Source organism: Chelonia mydas, chromosome 10 (genome assembly GCF_015237465.2).
Source record: "Chelonia mydas isolate rCheMyd1 chromosome 10, rCheMyd1.pri.v2, whole genome shotgun sequence".
Taxonomy (NCBI): Eukaryota; Metazoa; Chordata; order Testudines; family Cheloniidae; genus Chelonia; species Chelonia mydas.
The window spans coordinates 9,360,044-9,381,123 of NC_051250.2; the positions used below are offsets into that span (position 1 = coordinate 9,360,044).

Genomic DNA, 21,080 nt, shown 5'->3' on the forward strand with positions numbered 1-21,080 from the left:
TCCTCAACTGTCTCTGAGACACCATGTCATGGGTTTAATCCTCAGCCATCTAGCCTTAACTCAACTTCCCAGTCAATGCCACACTTCATTTGATTGGGAGAAGAAGGCTAATTGGGCCCAGACTTACCTGATTTTTCGTCCTTCTCCACGGAGAGTGCTCAACTTTCACTAGTGATCTAGACAGACACCAGCAGCAAGATGTAATCAGCTTGGGAACAAGGAAGTCCCCTCACCGATCAGCTTACGGATGCAAGCTATCAAAACAGATTAGTGATGTCCTTGGTAAAGGAGATTGTTTCTTCTTTTGGGATTTAGCTCCTGCATTAATTGATCATCAGCCTCCTTACTTTTCAATGTTTCCCAACCGCCTGGAATATTATTGGGTGTCACCAGATGGCGCTGTTACAGACGGCCTTACAAGCTCTAGTTAACAGAAAGTATAGCTAGTTATACTGCAGAGAAATGCTTATCCTTAGTGGTGGTGCAATTCTTTTTAGCAGCTGTGTGTAGCACCAGTGAAGGTGCAGAGCTGTTGGCTCCAGGTTAAACTCATGCAAACAAACTAAGCTATCGTATGGTGTCAATGCATTACATGCCCCCGTTGGGAAAAGTCTATTGTCAAGCAGCAGATAAAGAATGTTTTGACTGGGATTTTGTCATTGAAATGGGTTGTAAATATTTGTGCTCAGAGGAAGAGTTCCATGTTCTGAAGCAAGTGGTGTGTCTGTTTTTTTGCAAAGTGGCTGCTAAACTACATTATATAGTTGCTAGACATGGCATTGTGCTCTGGCTGGCCCCCTACCGCCCATAATTCCCAAGTAGGTGGCAAACTAGTGCTGAGAGGAATGGGGCCATATCATATGCTATTATAGCTATTCTGACTTTCATTGCAATGCATGGCCATCACCGGGGAGATTGCTGTATTTTACAGCCACACCCAGCATGCCTAAATTACACTGGGAGCCTTAATGGTCCCTGTAGCAGCCACATTTACATTCCCTCCATCTTCACCTTCTGGAGGCACAGAACAGGCGCTGCCCTCCAGGTGTTTTACGCCTATCATGCTGGCCCTGTTGTTTTAGTTGTTTATTTTGCCTGTATTTTACATTGGAAATTCAGGTCTTGTCTACTCTTTTTTCCTGAAAAATTATATGGATGACTAGAGAATGGGCAGGTAAGCGATCTCACCCATACTAAGCAAGTCATTCCTGATTGAGGGGCCTGTGTGATTGTTATTTAGATTTTAAAATATCCTTTTGGTTTGGTTTTGATAACTTCTATTTAACTCCAGCACCTGCCAAACAGTGAACATAAAACATGACTTGTAAAAGATGCTACGCTCTTTACCATCAAACAATCAAGGGTTGAAAGAGCTCTCACTCCATCGCTCTGGGCCCTCCAAGGGACACTGCTAGCAAAACAGGTATGACAAGACTTAAGGCTCCTGATATTTCTAAGTTTAAAAATAGGTGCACCCCCCCCAGTCTTTTAAAGCCTGGTTCATGACTTCAGAGAGAAACAGAGCAACTACTCGTTTTTGTCCTTTCTAGGTCATCTTTAAGGACCCCTTTATATGAAAACAAAATCTAAAACCATACATGTAGCTACAGAAAATCCATCATTTTGGTGGCTTCTGTACTTGAGATTCTGCCATCAGTACCCAGCAATGCAAATGAGGTAACTTGCACACTCCATCTGTTTGAAACTGTAATATAACTTTCCTGGGTGAGTTATCAGCAGTGGGGATTGAACCCTATAACTCTGAATCTTAAAGGGTCAGCTGCTGCACCTTGTGCTAAAGAGGTGTTTCTGTTAGCTGATGCTATAGAATATAAGAAGAGCCGTACGGGTCAGACCAATGGTCCATCTAGCCCAGTATCCTGCCTTCTGACAGTGCCAATGCCAGGTGGCTCAGAGAGAATCAACAGAATAAGGCAATTCTGAGTGCTTTATCCCCTATCATCCAATTCCAGATTCTAGCAGTTGGAAGTTTAGGAACACCTTGAACATGGGCTTGCGTCCCTGATCATTTTGGCTAATAGCTGGTGATAGAAATGAACTTATCTAATTCTTTTCTAAATCCAGTTATACTTTGGCCTTCACAACATCCCCTGGCAATGAGTTCCACAGGTTGACGGTGCACTGTGTGAAGAAATGCTTCCTTATGTTTGTTTTAAACTTGCTGCCTATCGATTTCACTGGGTGACCCCTAGTTCTTGTGTTATGTGACAAGGTAAATAGCACTTCCCTATTCACTTTCTCCACACCATGCATGATTTTATAGACCTCCATCATATTCCTCCCCCCCTTAGTCATCTGTTTTCTAAACTGAACAGCTCCAGTCTTTTTAATCTCTCCTCATATGGAAGCTGTTCCATACCCTTAATCATTTTTGTTGCCCTTCTCTGTACCGTTTCCAATTCTAATATATCTTTTTTGAGATGGGGCAACCACAACAGCACACGGTATTCAAGACTTATCAACCTCTGCACGTGGCCCAGTCACCACAAGAAGGGGACAAAATGCCACACCAAGTCGGCGTGGGTTACAAAAGTAGGGTGAGCTCTACCTTAGCTTTCTTTGTTTACACTTGAGATTTGCCTCAGTGCAGCTGCTACGCTTGCTGGATCAGGGATAATTCCAAATATTGGCAAGGCCTTTGCCTTCCCTCCTGAAAATGGATCCTGATGGAAGCCATCGAATGAACAAATTCATTTGGGAAAACAAAACTGCAATGCCCTGCAAAGCTAGATGTGTTAATAGTCAAACTTCATTTGAATACACCAATCAGAACAGGAAGCAAGGGCCGCCCGGTGACTCATAGGCGGAGCCGGAATTGTGCTGGAGGGATCGGTAACTGCTGCCAAGGGTCATTTTCGATGACTTCTCAGGGGGTTGATTGACATTTGCAATGCTGAGTCGTGGTTTTGAATTATGCTAGGAGTTTGTGAGCAACCTCTCGGTCTGTTTGGAGCTAAAGTCTAAGATGGAGTATCACTTGTGGATCAAAGTAGAGCGAGTTGCTGCCTTGCTCAAAGCAAACCACATCGGAACGGATCCGTTTGCTGTGGATGGGAGACATGGGCTTTGGGGCTCGCTTTTCATAGCCCAGGCGCTGTTACCTGACACCATTTAAGATATATTTTAAAAAAATTTCACTGCCCCCCTTGCAATGTTTCTGGGCACAGATACAGTGAAATTTGTGGTTTTGTCATGGTCATTCACTATATATTTGCACAGTGCCTAACTCAATGAGGCAATGAAGTGACTGCCTCTTAGCGGTATCACAACATACATGTTTAATAATAATAATACATTCAGCTAAATACACAATAAGAAGGTTCTCTTACATGCATTGACCCATGAGGATGGATTCTTGTCTAGGTTTTACTGCTCAAAAATTATTTTAAACAATATAGAGGTAACTAACTGAAGTCAAATTAAATCTAAAGAAACTTAACCCTACAATCAGCTGTATGCAGTCTGTATATCCCATTTTCCTATGTGTCTATTTTTATTTCACTTGATATTGATTGAATGCATTCCCATTCATAATACTATTGTTTTTGTGTAATGTGATAGCACATAGAGGCATCTCACAATGTAAGGCCATGACCCTGCTGCTTGATCCACACAAACTGCACGATCCGACTGCAGGGTTGAGGCTTAATTAATTAATAAATGCTTGAAGTGTTGTCCTCTGTTTGCAACAGGGTACAATAAATGCTTTCAATGAGGGAGTAGCCTGTGATAGCAGATAGACAGGCCTTCAGGCAAAGTCCTATACAATTTAATAGGGCTGAATCCAATATGAAGCTGCAGAAATTTCACAGGGTTCTATAGACACGAAGCTGAAACCAGCGTTACCAACTCTTATGAGTGTATCACGAATCTCACCATATTTGCTGCTTGTCCTAAAGTCCCAGCTCTTGGAGTCATGGGATTATGCAACAACCCTGGCTTTCATTTAAAAAAAGAGTAAATTATTAGCTGTGATAAATGCTTGAAAACGTGATTTCCTAATGGCTCAGAAACTGGAAGGAAAGTTAAAAGACCCCCTCCCCCAGATATTACTTTAATAACATATCTTGCTTTCTAAACCAAGTTTATGGGTTTTTTTTGGCACCTGACTCATGTTTCTTGGGGTTGGCAACAGTGAAAACCCTATGACTGTTGTATGGAACGATGAGATCTTTTCTACAGGGAGGTTTTGCTGGCCCAGGCTATCAGGACCTATGGCAGAGAGTCTAGAGATGATTCTCCGTGTAATCTCATATCATGGCTCAAAGAACGTTTGGAAAAATTGCCATAAAGGATCAGGGATTGCCCAGTGCCACTCCCAACATGACGGCTAGGAAGGGGGGCGAGAGCCACTGCCACACTCAAGATGGCGGCACGAATGAGCGGCCATGCCACTCCCAATATGGCGGCAAAAGGATGGCGCCACTCCCAAGATGAAGGCGAGGGGGAGGGGGCTGGCCCAGGAGAGAGAACGGAAGTGAGGTCAGAGGTGCGCCGGAAGTGTGGGGGTGATCCTGAAGCCGGAGAAGCGGCTTGTTTAAGCGGCTCGGCAGGGCGGGCCGGGCTCTGGAGGCGGCTGCTGGGGGACCATGTTCGACCCGGGACAGGTGACGCTGGGGGAGAAGGGCAGCGGCCCGGCCCCATAGCAACCCCCGCCCCTCCCTCTCTATCCGACTCCGCCCCCTCCTGCCTGCATCGCTCCCCACAAAGCCTCTTCCCTAGGGGCCCTGCGGCCCCGCTTCCCCGCTGCCGTGCCCTCGCTTCCCCGTGTATTCCTCCTCCCCCTTCCGCTCCCCCGCCGCAAGGCCCTGTCCTGAGTGGGCCAGGGAGGCTGAGCTCTCCTAGCCCCCACTCTCGGGTGGGGGTGGGGGCGCCGCACTGATGCCCCCTTGCTCTGGCGGGGGCCCTCGAGGGCAGGCTGGCGCCTTTCCCAGCGGGACAATCCCCATTCCCCGCGTGTCACTTCGTGGAATCCCCTTCCTTGCAGACTTTTCAGAATCGGCTGAACAAACATCTCTCAGGGATGCTCTAGGTTTATTTGGGCCTGTCTCAGGGCAGGGGGCTGGACTCTTCTCTTGCGGTCCCTTGCAGCCCTACGTTTCTATGAGTCTAACCTCACGCTCCCCTGCTCCCCAGTTGTTTTGATCCTATTGGTGTTGGTTTGGCTTCGTTTTCCTTTGAGACCCAAGGACTGTCGTCATACTTGTTCTTGATTAGAACAAATGAAAGCACCATGGAAGGGATTAGAATGTCAAAATGAATGGAAAGGAACCTTAGATCAAGGTAGGCTAATTCTGGGGCCTGCTAGGTGATCCTTTCACTTCCATGTTTGGCGATCAGTGCCCGGCTGTGAGTTGTTTAGTTAAACTGGAAGGGGAATTGTCTAGGATCTTACTTGTGGATGAATTCTTCCTGTGAGTTAGCAGGAATGTATAAATTGTGATCTTTGCTTCATGCATCTTTCATTATCCATGAGAACTGCATAATCACGGTTTCTGAAATGATAGTTAAAGGAGTGGTTTAGCTGTTTCAGTGCTCTAGCTGTAGTGCAGTGTGTTGGTGGGATATTTGGCCATGTCTGTGCTGGGTATTTATTTTCTGTACTGGCTTAAAATGTTTTCTCTGTAGTTTAGAAAATGTACGTCTAGACTCTTAAAACAGGTTTCAGAGTAGCAGCCGTGTTAGTCTGTATTCGCAAAGAGAAAAGGAGTACTAGTGGCACCTTAGAGACTAACCAATTTATTTGAGCATAAGCTTTCGTGAGCTACAGCGTCTGATGCATCCGATGAAGTGGGCTGTAGCTCACGAAAGCTTATGCTCGGCTAAATTGGTTAGTCTCTAAGGTGCCACTAGTACTCCTACTCTTAAAACAGAGTCTGACCATAGGACCAAACTCATATATCATATATATTTAGGATACTGCATGGCTTTCAGTCAGTTCAGCAAACTCAGTTTGAGCTCTTTTAAAGACAGGAGGAGAAATCCTGGCCCTCATCAAAATCAGTGGCAAAACTCCCATTGATTTCAATGGGACAGGATTTCCGTGAGGGTCTTTAATAATCTAGTTTGGTTCTTATCTCTGTGTAGGCATGCTGTGAAAGCCATGCACTCAGGCCTGGGTGGAGAGGGAGAATGCAGTATCACTTTGCTACAGAATCATTCCCAGTGGCTGCTGCAGTGTTGATGAGCTCTGGGATTAATAGTCTGATACCTGGGAATTCTTGTAATGACATGTGATCTCAAGGGAGATGATAAAAAGGAAAAACAGAGGTGAAATATGGCTTTGTACTGACCGTAGAGGGAATATGGCTCTGCAATTTCTGTAGTTTCAAATGATGTAAACATCTGACATAAAATGTACAAATAAACTGAAGGCAGATGGTGGTATAAAAGATGAGACAAAGTAAGAGATTCTTACTTAGGTCACATGTCTTGAGGGTGGGGGGAATAGAGGTGATAGCTTGCATTTCTGAAATACGGGGAAATCACTTTCCCAATTCCAAAGCAGGTCTTGGGCAGTACTGGGAATTAACTAGTTTAGTAACAACACCATAGCAATAAACTACAAAAGCAGAATAAGCATAAAGGGGTTTTATTCTGTTTCTAAATCAGCACTTAGAAGGAGGCTGATGAATTGGCAAAACAGGGAGAAGACACTGCAGTATTGGCAAGGCAAGAGTGCAAAATCTGATCTAGAGGAAAGTTTGGCTCTGTAGACAGTAGTAGCCGATGGCTCAATACGTGAGGCTTCATCCATTTCCACCTTGGCTTATTTTATAAATCCTGTTCTTCCCAGGTCTGTTTTTTCTCCTCTGTCTCTCATTAACTCCATGAGGCTTCTGAGCTGATTTGCTGCTCTTTCCTTTCAGGAGATGCTGAGTGCAGAGATTGGGGAGGACAGTAATGGCATCAACCTGATGGAGTTCTCAGATGAGATCCTTTTGCACATCCTGAGCTATGTTCCTTGCACAGACCTTGTTCTGAATGTGAGGAGAACCTGCAGGAAGCTGGCAACTCTTTGTCTTGACAAGAGTTTAACCCACACGGTGCTACTTCATAAAGAATATCAGGTGGGGAGAAGCTGGTTTTATGCCCAGAGGGGGCTGCTTCTGAGAGTATGAAGACAGATTGATTTCTCCAAGTACAAAACAAATCATAAACTTAGTTATATCCTTCGCCCTGACTTGGAGGGAAGGGGGGGATTTCTTAAGAATTAGAACAGTTAGTATGGCTACTCCAGAGACCTAGTATCACGTGGTTTAGGATGTAGTCCAGAAAGCCAATGTTACAACCACTTCTGGTTTTCCATAGTGCTGTTTTAAAAAAAATTCTTAACTAGAATGTACAGTAGAACTATTTCAGAATGTCAGTTGTATTCCAAATCACTTAACTATATTGTAAAAAACCTTAAATTGTATGTAATAGCCCGCAGGTGATAAACTAAAGGGATAGTAACAAATTGAAAACAAGTAGCTTTAAAAAAAGTTAAATGTAGCTTTGATCATTTCTGTCTTCCCAGGATGATGATGTTAAGATGTCATTACAATGTTTCTTATTTCTTTAGAATTTGTTTCTCTTCGTGTTGGTGAAGCACCCACATGAACAGGGGGAAATGACCACACAAAGTGCTGTCAAATACACAAAGTAAACTAAAACCGACAAATGTATTTTTCTGTCTCTTGGTTATAGAAAATATTAAGTGTTGTAATGATAGTAGGTAGTAAAAAACTTCCAGGTAGAAGTGTGACTTTTAAGTTGACTGTCTCTCTAAGTGTAGGAAAGGGAGAAAGCATATTTCATCTAATGTGGAATGGGCTGGAAAGTGGATGAAGCAGAGAGAAACAGCAGTTGTTCCTCTGTCAACTTGAGCTGTTCCACAGATGCATAATTCTGCAGACATAGGGCCTGAAGCTGAGAAGTGGTGAATGCCCTCAATTCCTGTCCATCATTGTCACTTAGCACCTGTTAGGGTCAGTCAGTAATGCAGACTCAAACTAGAAACTAAATGAAATGTAATCTTCAAGATCCTAAGTCTGAAGGGTAAAACAAACTACCAGCACTTACAACAATATAATACTTAGTACTTCATTGTATATTTCATCCAAGGGTCTCAAAACACTCTAGTAGAGGGTGTGTGTGTCATTATCCCCATTGTGAGATGGGAAACTGAGGCACAGAGAAGTGAGGCAGTATAATCATCCTCTTCAATGTTACTGAAGCAGTTTGTGTTTAAATACAGGTCAACAAGGACAAAGTGAAGCAGCTAATGAGGGGGATTGGAAAAGAGATCCACCAGCTGAACATGGCTGGCTGCTACTGGCTGCCCAGTTCCACCATTGACTATGTAATACGATGCAAGAACCTGGTGAAGCTGAACTTGTCTGGCTGCCATCTCACCTCCCTCCGCCTCTCCAAGATGCTCTCTGCTCTCCAGCACTTGCGCTCACTGGCAATTGATGTAAACCCTGGTTTTGATGCCAGCCAGTTGAGCAGTGAATGTAAAGCCACACTTAGTCGTGTACTGGAGCTCAAGCAGACCCTTTACACACCGTCATATGGGGTGGTTCCATGCTGCACCAGCCTTGAGAAACTGCTGCTCTATTTTGAGATCCTAGACCGATCCCGAGAAGGCTTCATTTTGTCTGGCCAGCTAATGGTGGGTGAAAGTAACGTCCCCCACTACCAGAACCTTCGTGTCTTTTATGCTAGGTTGGCTCCTGGCTATGTCAATCAGGAGGTGGTGAGACTGTATCTGGCAGTGCTAAGTGACCGGACCCCAGAGAATCTTCATGCCTTCCTCATTTCTGCCCCTGGTAGTTTTGCAGAGAGTGGAACCACTAAAAACCTTTTGGACTCCATGGCTCGAAATGTATGTTTGGATGCTTTGCAATTGCCCAAATCCTGGATTAATGGATCTGGCCTCCTTCAGCACTTGAAGTTCAACAACCCTTTCTACTTCAGCTTCAGCCGCTGCACCTTATCTGGTGGCCACCTGATCCTGCGGGTTATTAATGGTGGGAAGGATCTCAAAAGCTTGACCAGTTTGAATCTCAGTGGCTGCATTCACTGTCTGTCTTCTGACTCCATGTTTCGGAAGGCAGAAGATGATATTGACAGCAGCATTCTGGAGAGTCTGGTTGTTTCCTGCTGCAATCTGAGACATCTGAATCTTTCTGCTGCCCACCATCACAGCTCGGAAAGCCTAGGGAAGCATTTGTGCCAGCTCCTGGCACGGCTAAGACACCTGCTGTCTTTGGCGCTGCCAGTTTGCTCCATCACAGATGTTCCTACAAACACAGACAAGCCACCTGTGCAGTCTGTGACTAATGTGGTGCCCCCAGGCCTTGGAAAGAAAATCCGGATCGGGGTGCCAACATACGGCAAGAACTTCTTGGAGCAGTCAAATCAGAAGTCTCAATCCTCTGTGTTTTGGACTCTATTGGAGAACCTCCGATTTTTGAAAAACTTGGAGTTAATTGGGTCCAGCTTTTCCTCTGCCATGCCCCGGAATGAGCCAGCAATTCGGAACTCACTGCCCCCTTGCAGCCGGGCACAGAGTGTTGGGGATTCAGAGGTGGCTGCCATTGGCCAGTTGAACTTTTTGCAGAACCTCACTTTAGCACAGATGCCTAATATCCTGACTGGTTCTGGGCTTGTTAGCATTGGATTGCAGTGCCAGCATCTGCGGACTCTCTCGTTAGCCAATCTGGGCATGATGGGAAAAGTGGTCTATATGTCTGCCCTCATGGACATGCTGAAGCACTGCAAGTGCTTGAGGGATCTCAGGTGAGGGCCTGTTATTGATCTCCATTTTCATTCATGCGTGTCTAGAAAGGTGTGTATGTGGAGAAGAGGGGGATCTTATTGGACCAACGTAAGGAGGAGAGTATACTAGCTTCTAGGTCCCAAGGAAGGTAGCTGTGTTGGCTTGAAAATTAGAGGGTTTTCCTCCTGAATAGCAGGATTGTTGAGATGGGAGTGGATGGTGTGTCCTGTATTGTCCTTGAGAAGCAGAGCTGGTCAGTATACCCTCAAGCCCCTGTGGGCTCCAAGGAGGACATATTCCTAAGACTGTGTCTTGGCAGTGCAGAGCATTACAAGTTAACATGTTGGTCTACAAAGAGCTCTCTTATCGAACCTCTGGTTAGCTCTCTTAGCTGGTGTTTGCTCTATGCTGCCCAGCATCACAGAACATTTACCCTCCAAAAGCTGTCTTCATTGCTGCTTCTGAATTGGCCTTTCTCCATAGAGTCTGAATGCTTTAACTCTCCCAAACAAAGGTAGCAAGTCTCATCCAGATACATAAAGAAACCTCAGCTATAGCTAAATAACAGTGATGAAAATGACATGGTGTAAATTCTGTCAACATTCTCACAACAGGTTTCTTCATGAGCTCTGCAGAAGGCACTTAGGTCAATAGAACTGTTTCTTTTTAAAAACATCTTTGTGTTGGTGAAAGCTGCTGGATTCAGAGCTCTGACACCTTCTGTCTGTAGCAGGTGCAGCATGCAGTAGAAGACAGGAGAGCAGCTTAGCCTTTGGCTTTGTCTACACGAGGGGCTTTTGCCGGCACAAAAGACAATGGCGTGATTGCTGGCCGACATAGCTATGTCAGCAAAAATCCCTAGCGCAGATGTAACTATACTGGCAAAGCTACAGATGTAGCTTATTTCATTTGGGGGTCGGTTTTATGCCAGTACAAAGCACAATTTTGTCATTATAGCTATGTCCACAGTACGAGTGTTTTGCCAGTCTAATATACTGGTATCCCTATACTGGTAAAGGGCTTCTAATGTAGAGCTAGCCTTTGAGAGGCGAAGCATCTCCAAAAAGAGCTAGTTGCATCGCAAAACTAATCTTTGGAGAAAACAATTTGACATGCACTGGTCGCTTCCATTTGGCCAGGCCCAGAGAACTTTGCATCCAGGGACTATGGTATGCCTGTCCTCAGGAGTGGCCAGTCTGTGGCGGAGAGGGTTTGTACAGCTTCCCACAAAGGAAAAGCCTGCATGTCTCCCATGGCAGTGCCATAAGAACAGTCTACTTAAGAAAAAAGAACAGGAGTACTTGTGGCACCTTAGAGACTAACAAATTTATTAGAGCATAAGCTTTCGTGGGCTACAGCCCACTTCATCGGATGCATAGAATGGAACATATAGTAAGAAATATATACATACACATACAGATAAGTTGGAAGTTGCCATACAAACTGTGAGAGGCTAATTAGTTAAGATGAGCTTATTATCAGCAGGAGAAAAAAACTTTTCTAGTGATAATCAAGATGGCCCATTTAGACAATTGACAAGAAGGTGTGAGGATACTTAACTTTGGGGAAATTGATTCAATATGTGTAATGACCCAGCCACTCCCAGCTGGGTCATTACACATATTAAATCTATTTCCCTATGTTAAGTATCCTCACGCCTTCTTGTCAACTTCTAAATGGACCATCTTGACTATCACTAGAAAAGTTTTTTTTCTCCTGCTGATAATAGCTCATCTTAACTAATTAGCCTTTCACAGTTTGTATGGTAACTTCCAACGTGTGTGTGTGTGTGTATAATCTTCTTACTATATGTTCCATTCTATACATCCGATGAAGTGGGCTGTAGCCCACGAAACCTTATGCTGTAATAAATTTGTTAGTCTCTAAGGTGCCGCAAGTACTCCTGTTCTTTTTGCAGATACAGACTAACACGGCTGCTACTCTGAAACGCTACTTAAGGTGTCATAACTTTCCAAATGGAGTTGGGGAAGGTTTTATCTGGAGGAGCTGCTCAACATTTAAAACCTGGCAATAAAGCCTGTTGAAAACCGGATTCGGTGTCATTTGGATAATTCCACCACCATCAAGAATTTTCTGCAAGCCTAGAAATTAATTTCAGGTGATGTTACAAAGCAGCAGTGTCACCTAGTGAATAAAATAGAGTATTACTAGTATGCATTTTTCTGCCACTTTCCCTACCCATGTTTGGAAGTTATTAACCCAGAAAATGGGAGCCAGTGTGTCTTTGTGTCAGATTCACATTAGGATGATGACATATTGTGGATAAATCAGGCAGGTTTCTGATTTTCAGTTAACACAACTGGAGAAATGAGTATAATGCAGGATCTTCAGTGACAGCCAGGTATTGCTCACCTCTATGGTGAATTGGTGGGTAGCTATCAAATAAAAACACCATTCCACAAGCGTCCTTACTGCCAGAAAGTTCTGGACTCGCAAAACATGACTTAACAATTATCAGGACGAAGAGTTGCTCAGATACGCCCCCATTCCACAAAAGGCTGGATAGAGATTATCCAGTTCAGGGTGGGATTGCCTGCTAGTTATCATCTCATGGATTACACATCTCCAAGCTCCTGGCTCTGCTGACCCAATGACTGAGTCTCATAACGGCTTTGAGATCCTTCTAGCAAACCTGGACTGAGCAGCCATATCTTCCAGGTGACACTGACCTTTTGCAGTGGAGATACTTTCTGTAAAATTATTATTTTGTACATGCAGAATCTGGTTAGGCTGCAAGTTACAGCATGAAAACTGATAGCTTCCAGAAACTTCCGAAAGGGAGGGGGAGGTATTTAGTACTTTCCACTGTGTATTTTCAAATTGACACATTTCTTTCTGAAATAGTCCATGTGCTGCAGACTGACTGTCAGATTCCTTTACTTAATCAAATCCAGACCAACTCTTCGGCCCATGTGAAATATAGAAGAGGTCACATAGAAGCTTGTGCTGACAGATTCTTCTCTGACCCCTCTTCTTTCTCCAGCTCCTCTCTGCTGACCTCTCAGGGCTTGAAGATGTTCAGCCGCGTGGCTCAAAAGCACTAGGTCTCCATCAGTGTCCGTCGTGAATCAGTTTTTCATACTTGGTTCGCTCTGCCTGGAGTCTTACGTTGAGGTTGTTGCCTAGAGGATGGTGACTAGCTTGCTCAGCATTTGGTCCTCTGGAGCAGCAAGGCCCCATGGTCCATGCCAGCTACTAGCCTTCTGACCAGATGCCACGTAGCCAAGTCTGGGCCTGCCTCAGTCTCTGCTGCTGTCGTGTAAACAGCTCATTGCTGAAGGGTAGCGCTCTGTAAGCAAGAGGGCTGAGATTGGAATATCACCTTTGCTATGGTGCTCCCACTCAGATATGAGACTACCATGTATACTGTGTATATAGATAGTGCCAGGCCACTCCTGATCTCTGAATCCACCAGCTGTTTTCAAGTGGGAGCAACACATGGCTAAATTGGAGACACTTATTGCACCATTCACAGCCCCATACGAATGCTGCATCCCCCACTTGTTTTAAAGCAGAATTAAAATTCATCCTCTGACTTGTTTGTGTTTTTTCTTGCAGGCTAGAGCAGCCGTACTTCAGTGCTAACACCCAGTTCTTCCAGGCACTGAGTCATTGTTCTTCTCTCCAGCGCCTTTGTATCATCTCCCGGAGTGGGACTCTGCAGTCTGATGCAGTGATGTCATTCATGGCCAACTGCCTTGAGGTCATCATGTGCCACATGTTTATGGGAGAATCTCTCACAGTTTGCAAAAATCTTCAGCAGTCCATTGTACGGAGGTGAGTGAGAAAGGGGCTGAGGTGGGATTTCTGGGGCTGTTCAGAATTTATCCCCATTGCCTTTCCCTCCAGCTTTTATATGGGTCAAGTGTGGGAGCACTGTGTAATGTTCTCCTGGCCTTTTAGCATGCTAAGAAGCTGACAGGTGAAATTTAACTCCTTGGCACAAAGGGTGGCCTCTCATTTTAATAAGAGCCAGTCAATGAGCTACTTGTAAGTATTCTGTACGGTTTTTTTAATCCGCTTGTCCCATCATGATTGATTTGAAGCTTCAATCATACAGTTACATGATCAAGTGACAACTTCATGTAAACAAACAAAAAAAAAAACATCTGGCAGCATTTTAAGTACTGAAGATGTCCGACTTTGAGCCTTTCCTCCTTCCCCACAAGTAACTACAGCTCATTCACAGACCGCTAATCCCTTGTGAATGTCGCTTTCTGATAGTGCCCCAGTAGAGCAGTTCAAAGCCTTCTGATTGGCTAAGGGGGGTTCTTTTTGGTGTAGCCCTTGCATCTTTGGCAGTTCTTAAATAAGTCTTGCCTAGCCCCTTGCAGTGTTCTGAAGCTCACATGGTGGGAAGCATTTGTGTATGAACCGTGAACTCCTTTTGAGAATAAAGCTTTTAATTACACTTGGCATGGTGGCAGCGAGCTCACAAAATATTTCCCATTCAACAGAGACTTCACGCTATTTTCCCCCCTCCTTTTTCTTAAGGCATTTGGTATGTTTTCTTAGTCACCTACTGTGGCTTTCCTCTATTACATTTTAATAAAAATTTCAAATCAAATGGCATTATTATTATTATTTATTATTGCATCCTAGATGGTAGCTCTACCCCAGCCCTTCCCCAGCTTCAGGCTTGTTTTCTAGGATTAAAACCAGCAGAGGCTATGACTGTGTTATCTACCTAGCAAACTATGTACGAGACTGCTTATTACTGCCTCTAGGAGCTTGCCTGTTCCTTTGGGATAGTAGCTATTGGAAAACATACCAACATCTGAGTAAATAAAGTCCCTGTGATGTGTCAATCATTTTTTGTCTTTTACTGGGCTGTCATGTCTGTAAAGGCATTTCTTTATCTAATTCATTTGTGTGCCATGGGGATCTTTAGAAAGATCCAAAAATCCCCTGTCCGCTTTTCTCCTACATGCCTGTTTGAGATGTCATTGCAATGCTGGCCAGAATTTTAATATCATTTTATTATGCAGAACTATGCTATTCCTCACCCGTATTGCAGATCTCTTTCTCCTCCTCTTTTCTGTGCTACATATCACTTTTGTAAATTCTGTGTCTCTTTATATTTTAACACCCAGTAATTTTCCAAAGAGCAGCTGATGCCTTGCGGAAAATGCTGAAAACTGTCTTATATTTAGAAATAATTCTGCCTGTCATATTATTATACTTCCCTTGTGTTTTATTAATAGGGATGTTTACATGAAAACAGGATCTTTGGGGGTTTTTTAAAGAGAGCATCTGCTCCTGCTGTTAATTCCCCACCTGAAGTCATAATCCTCTGACACTGTAATTGGTGGCTCTGGAAACTATTTTGATGTCACGTAAGATTATGACTTCAGGAAGAGGATAAGCAGCAGGAGCAGATGCTCTCCTAAGCAACAAAGATTCTGTTCTCGTGCAACTGTCTCTAGTAATAAAATACAAGGAAAGAAATACAGAAAATGATGTGTAAGCAGAACACGAAAGCTTCCATGCCACATCAGCGAGTCTTTAACCATGTGACTTCTCCAGTGTTACCATTTTAGTCCTTGTACAAATATGCCTTCAAATGGGGTCAATAATTGACTCTCTTGACTGTGGTTTATCTGCAGCTGCGAGGGTAAAAAGATATACAGTAAAATTGAGACGAGCTTATTTTTGCTAGCTAGTTCATTGCTAGGTCTTCGGATGATGATTGTAGCTTGCCCAGTGTAGCTCTTTAGTATGCTGGTATTGTACCCCCAAATCCAACAATCTAATACTACAGAAAACACCCAGCAAGTATGACATTAAAATATCTTTATTCCAGAGTAAGAAAATAGTGATTTTGCTTTGGAAATGATTTATATGGGCTCTGTAAGGGCAGAAAACATGAAGGGCTAGTGTGTGTGGGGACAGGGCGCGGACTCTCAAAGCTGAATGTTTCTTTTTCTTCCCTCCCTCTGAGCCATGTGGGAGTACATCGGGACTTTCTCTGTCACTGCTATGGACTAGATGATTTGGTTTGGATTCTGGAGGGTCCTGGGGATGGCTAGTTTTGAATGGGGAGGTGCACCTTAAGTGAGATTAATTGTCGTTTTAAAGCAGGGGTGGGCAAACTTTTTGGCCCAAGGGCCACATCTGGGTATAGAAATTGTATGGCAGGCCATGAATGCTCAAAAGATTGGAGGTAGGAGGGGAGGGGAGTGAGGGCTCCGGCTAGGGGAGTGGGCTCTGGGGTGGGGCTGGGGATGAGGGAATTGGGGTGCAGAAGGCTGCTCTGGGCTGGGACTGAGGGGTTTGGAGGGTGGGAGGGGCATCAGGGCTGAGGCACCGGGGGGGTTGAGGGCTCTGGCTGGGGGTGAAGGCTTTGGGGTGGGGCTGGGGATGAGAGGTTTGGGGTACAGGAAGGTGCTCCAGGCTGGGACCAAGGGGTTTGGAGGGTAGGAGGGGGATCAAGGCTGGGGCAAGGGGCTGGGTCGGGACGGCCCAGGTGCAGGCTCTGGGCAGTGCTTACCTCAAGCAGCTCCCGGAAGCAGCAGCATGTTTCCCCTGTCCAGCTCCTATGTGGAGGCGCAGCTCATCTGCAGGCACCGCCTCTGCAGCTCCCATTGGCCCCAGTTCCCGGCCAATGGGAACTGTTTGGGGCAGCGTTTGGGGCAGAGGCAGCTTGCAGAGCCCCCGACTGCCCCTACATGTAGGAGCCGGAGTGGGAACGTGCCGCTGCTTCCGGGAGCCATGCGGAAAGCCCCCGACTCCGCTCGCTGGCTGGAGCGCCGGAGTGGGACAGCCCCCCGACCTTGCTCCCCGGTGGGACCTCGAGGGCCAGATTAAAAGTTCTGATGGGCCGGATGCAGCCCGCAGGCCATAGTTTGCCCATCCCTGTTTTAAAGGGATTTGGAGACTTGAAGGGCGACTCTGGAAAAGCTTACTGTTAAAGCTGCAGAGGTGCTCTTGCTGGAGCCTTCAGAGTTTGGAGTGCTCAAAAACATGGTCTAGAGCAGTGACATTTGGACGCTGGTCCATGGTCGCATGCTGGTGATCCGGGGAGAGCGGACTGGTCATGTGGTGCTGTTTCTCTCTCCAGCTGCTGAGTTGCATTTAGAAGAAGCTGAAAATACATTATTTTTCTAATACTATTTTTCTGTGTAGGTAATTGCTGCAGCCTTCACAGGGATGTTGATTGACTGTCAGCAGGAGGGGAGGTGGCCCATAATCATAAAGAGGAATGTTGGTGTTTAGGAGACGCTGTTCAAATGTCCAAAGTTTGAGAATCCTTGTCTGGTAGATGGACTGCAGGGGGAGTGGAGCCAGGAACTCTGGTGTTTCAATACCAGCTTGGTATGGCCTTGCTTTAAGTCCTCAGTTAATTCTCTTCAACTTTCTCCTCATCTGTACAATGGGGATCATATTTGTGCCTAACTCGCTGATTGACTAGTGGGAGGCCCAGAAGTTTAGCTCCTGTTGGTCGAGATGAAGAGGTTGATAATTGTGTCCTTTCAGTCTTGTGGCTACTATAGGCAAGAAGGTGTGTAGGCCCAGCTTTTCATGGAATTCGTTCTATGGTAAGGTTCCTGGATTCTGCAGCACTATGACATGAGCTGGGAGTTCTACAGCAGGATCATCTCATTGTCTTAAGTGTAGGCTTTTAACAAATGAATTTTCATATTTAAATCGGTGCAGTACCCTCTCTGAATGCATTGGTATTCAATTCTATTTTATGTCCCAACATCTTTGTTGCACTAGAGATGTTCAGATGAACAGAACAGTTGTAACATAAAAGTTGCAGGGGTGAAGCTGGGTTTACTGGCAGTTGACGGGGGATAGTTGGGGTTTTTGTCATTAGTGAGGAAGAGGTATTACAGTGATTGGATGCTTATGCTATAATGATTAGTGAAATAGCTAACAATGTTGAAACTTAAATTGTCAATCATAAGATTTGGACAGTTCACACCTCTCAGAGCTATTGTGTCAGGCTGTCTACAGAGTCAAGAAGAGATAGCTGCCTCAGTTTACATTTGGTTCATGTTTTCAAGGTTTTCTTCCCATCATAAGGGGTAGAAACCATTTTTATTTTAAACGAAAACTTAAATTTTGGAGCACAGCTCTGTGGTAGGGGGTGCCTTCCATGGCTGTGGAATATATTGGGTCCTGACTCTTGACAACTTTATAACTGGAAGGTTTTGTGTAAATGTTGGCGTGTAGCCAGCTTCAGAAATATAGTTGTCCCAGTTGGTAGCTGAGTATTAATGGTCTCTGTGCATGTAGTTTATTTCAGTCTCTAATGTAGATGCATATTTGTGAGCTTTTAAACATTGGTATGTTTATGGTATTCGGTTCTAGCTTCCCTCACCTGTTTGCTATCCATGTGTTGGCTGTGGTGGTCACCTTTTCCTCCAGATGCCTCTGATATAATTTTGTGTCCACTGCATTGGCACACAGTAGAGGTTGTAGAACTGATATGGAGCCCCCCTTCCCCCCCTCCCCCCCCGATAGTTCAGCAAACAGGATGACAAGGCCATATTCCCCTCTGAACTGCAGAGGAGACTAACTACATCACTGTAAGCAAATATGTTTCTTGGCATTTGGGGTGGGATGGGGGAAGAGGGGTGTTGTATCATTCACTTCTCATGTTGTCCAAGCACACACGAGTCCCTCTTAGGAAGGGATTAATTAGAGCATTAATTTGGGACTTGGGAAACCCAGGTTCGGTTCCCTGTGCTGCCACAGACTTCCTGTGTGTGCTTGGATAAATCTCTTAGTATCTCTGTGTCTCCATTCCCCATCTGTGAAACCGGGATCGTGGCTTTGCCTTACCTCATGGAATGTTGTGAGAATAAATATATAAAAAGATTGTGGGAGGCCCAGATTCTTTGGTGATGGCGATCATCTGAGTACCTAGCTAAAAATGGAGTGAATGAGAATACTGCTGTTTCCTTTTTAGATTTGCACATTACCACGACCAGAAATACACTTTTGAAATATTTCACTCCAGATGGGCATTACATTTACTTAAGTAGGCATTCCATTAACACTGTTCCACGTGTTAATTCTAGAACCGTACTGTAAATATTATGTTTCATGAATATGGAGCATGACGGTTTTAGATTCCAGTCTGACTAATTCTGTTGAGCAAGAAAGTTTCCTCAGGTGGCAAAATTAAATGCTTCCTTCTGGGATTTGTTTTACTAACTCTTGCTATAGATTTTAAAAATAGTTGTACATAGCCAGTGTGTCAAATCCTATTACAGCCAGACACTTCCATAGTGTTAGGACATTGCTTTCTTCTCCAAGCTGCTTTCCCAGAGTAGATTTTTGAATTGTAGTTCTCATAAAGCTCCACTAGATAGAGCTGTGGTATATAGTAGGTCTACCACCAATGTTGACTTTTTTGTGTGTTGGGGGCCATGTAGTTCTTCACCCCAGAAATCTTGCAGAAAAGGATGGAATTCAAATCACTTTTGCATAGTACTTCTACATGGCACCATTAGTGGGCATGGTACTTCACAAATGCGGAAGAGAAGTTCCTTTTCCTGCAGAGTTTACCAGCGAAAGAATGGACTGCAGAAAGAGGTGTGGTATTAAATGTTTGGCAGATGTCTTACTGGCTCCAGAGACTTTTCCCCCCAGTTTATTTTTAATCATTTGCAACTGGTAATACTCAGTCTTTAGAATATTACACCTATAGCACCTATCACTGCAGCAATTTTCAGCCACGCTTCAATAGTAAATAGTAGAAATCTCTGAAAAGTCCCTGACAAGACACCATAGAAATAGAATGGAAAGGCAACTATATCTCAGCGATTAAAAAGGCCTTTATCAGAGAGAAGTATCATTGAGGATTTTTGGAATATAAAGCTAAAACATCAAGGAATACATTAGAGTTATGATATTTATAGTAGTGGGATCATTAAGTTAAGACTGAGATGTCAGATTAGAGCTGGACGGCTTGTGGTTTCAGACTAACTGCAGTGTTTTGAAGAGGTATGTGATGAAGGGTGGTGATTGCACTGCCTGGTACAGTTATTTGTGTTGAGAATGCATTACTGTAGTACCCTATACTTGCTGCGACTATTGAAGTCTGCTGGCTAGCGAGGGAGTGGCCAGCTACTCTAGCAGCATTAGTTACAAGGTGGTCCGGGGGACTGATGCAGGATTGGGAGCCAGACACTCCTGTTTTCCAGTCCTGGCTATATAACTGTCTTGCTGTTGGCCTGGGACAAGTCAGCCTCTCTCCCTCTGTTTTTCCATCTGTATTGGTTACCTGTCTCCATAGAGGTGTTGGAGATTGTTTATGCAGTGCTTTGTGCATTTAAAATGTTGCGTTTAGTAGTACACCAATGCTGCAAAGTGACTGACTCCACAATTCTATTCCTCTAGCCACCACTGTTCCCAGCCATAATTGTGAATCCTAGGAACTGGAGACTGGGGAGAGGGGAGGAAAAGAACTACCAAGTCATCTTTTCCAACCCCATGCCAGTGTAGGGTTCTTCCCAGCATTGTAAATGGAGTGCTGTGTGTAGTTTGAATGGACTTCGGCAGTAGGACTCCTACCACTTCCCTGGCATGGCTATTCCACAGTCTGATTAGACCTCCCTGTTAGGAAACTTCCTAGTATTTAGCCTAAGTCTTCCTCTGCTCACTTTCATCCTTTTCTAAACTCTTGGATCCTCCTAAATACTTTCTCCTATGTTGACGGTTACACCCTTAAAATGTTTACCCAATTCCCCTCCCCCTGACTCTCTTTAGTTGTCATTTAGTCTAGCTTATGACTATTTAATTCTCACTTTCCTCAGATGTCAGTCCCTCCACCCCATTAATCATTGTAGCTGTTCTCTGAAAGTCCCAATTGGTCAACCTCTTTCTAGTGAATGCACTTTTTTGACCCAGTGGATTCTTATTCCGCATGATGCTCAGTTCCGATTTTGGTTCAAACTCTGAATGGCTCCTATAGATGTTACCTCTGACTTGCAGAGCTAAAGCCCCGGGCGGGGGGGAGTTTGAAATCCTGTGAGGGTGAGAAGCTAGTGCAAAATTACAAATCTTCCTTGTGTATCCTGCAGAATTCTCCACCATTCTCTTCTATGCTGCCCACCTGGGTGTTGCGATTACCTTGACATTGCAAAGAGCAGGTATTACTGCCTATGGCTTATGCTAGAATGAAAGCTGAGACTTTGCCTTCTCTTCTCTCCTCTTCTTTCTGACCTTGAAAAACGACCCCCTAGTACACTGCTGTTCTTTGTGAACCCAGTGTTGGCACGTTAGCTGCCAAACCCACTTCACTAGCCTAAGCATATTG

At 44.5% G+C, this 21,080-nt stretch overlaps 1 protein-coding gene across 8 annotated transcripts in view; it reads left to right on the top strand.

Moving 5' to 3' along the window:
• The first annotated feature begins 4,479 nt into the window (after nucleotides 1-4,479).
• FBXL18 (F-box and leucine rich repeat protein 18) overlaps nucleotides 4,480-21,080 on the top strand; it is a 93,677-nt gene continuing 77,076 nt past the window's right edge. For 6 of the 8 annotated variants that reach the window (XR_006284179.1, XR_006284178.1, XR_003565043.3 and 3 more), the window contains exons 1-4: nucleotides 4,480-4,628; nucleotides 6,891-7,091; nucleotides 8,261-9,807; nucleotides 13,367-13,585. Coding sequence is in view for 5 of the 8 variants with exons in the window: in XM_043523535.1 (XP_043379470.1) it covers nucleotides 4,611-4,628; nucleotides 6,891-7,091; nucleotides 8,261-9,807; nucleotides 13,367-13,585 (1,985 nt within the window). In the remaining 3 variants the exon portion in view is untranslated. Of the gene's footprint in view, nucleotides 4,629-5,146; nucleotides 5,305-6,890; nucleotides 7,092-7,585; nucleotides 7,666-8,260; nucleotides 9,808-13,366; nucleotides 13,586-21,080 lie in introns of those variants that run through there. The other 2 variants (XM_043523536.1, XM_037910787.1) reach the window with 2 other exon arrangements.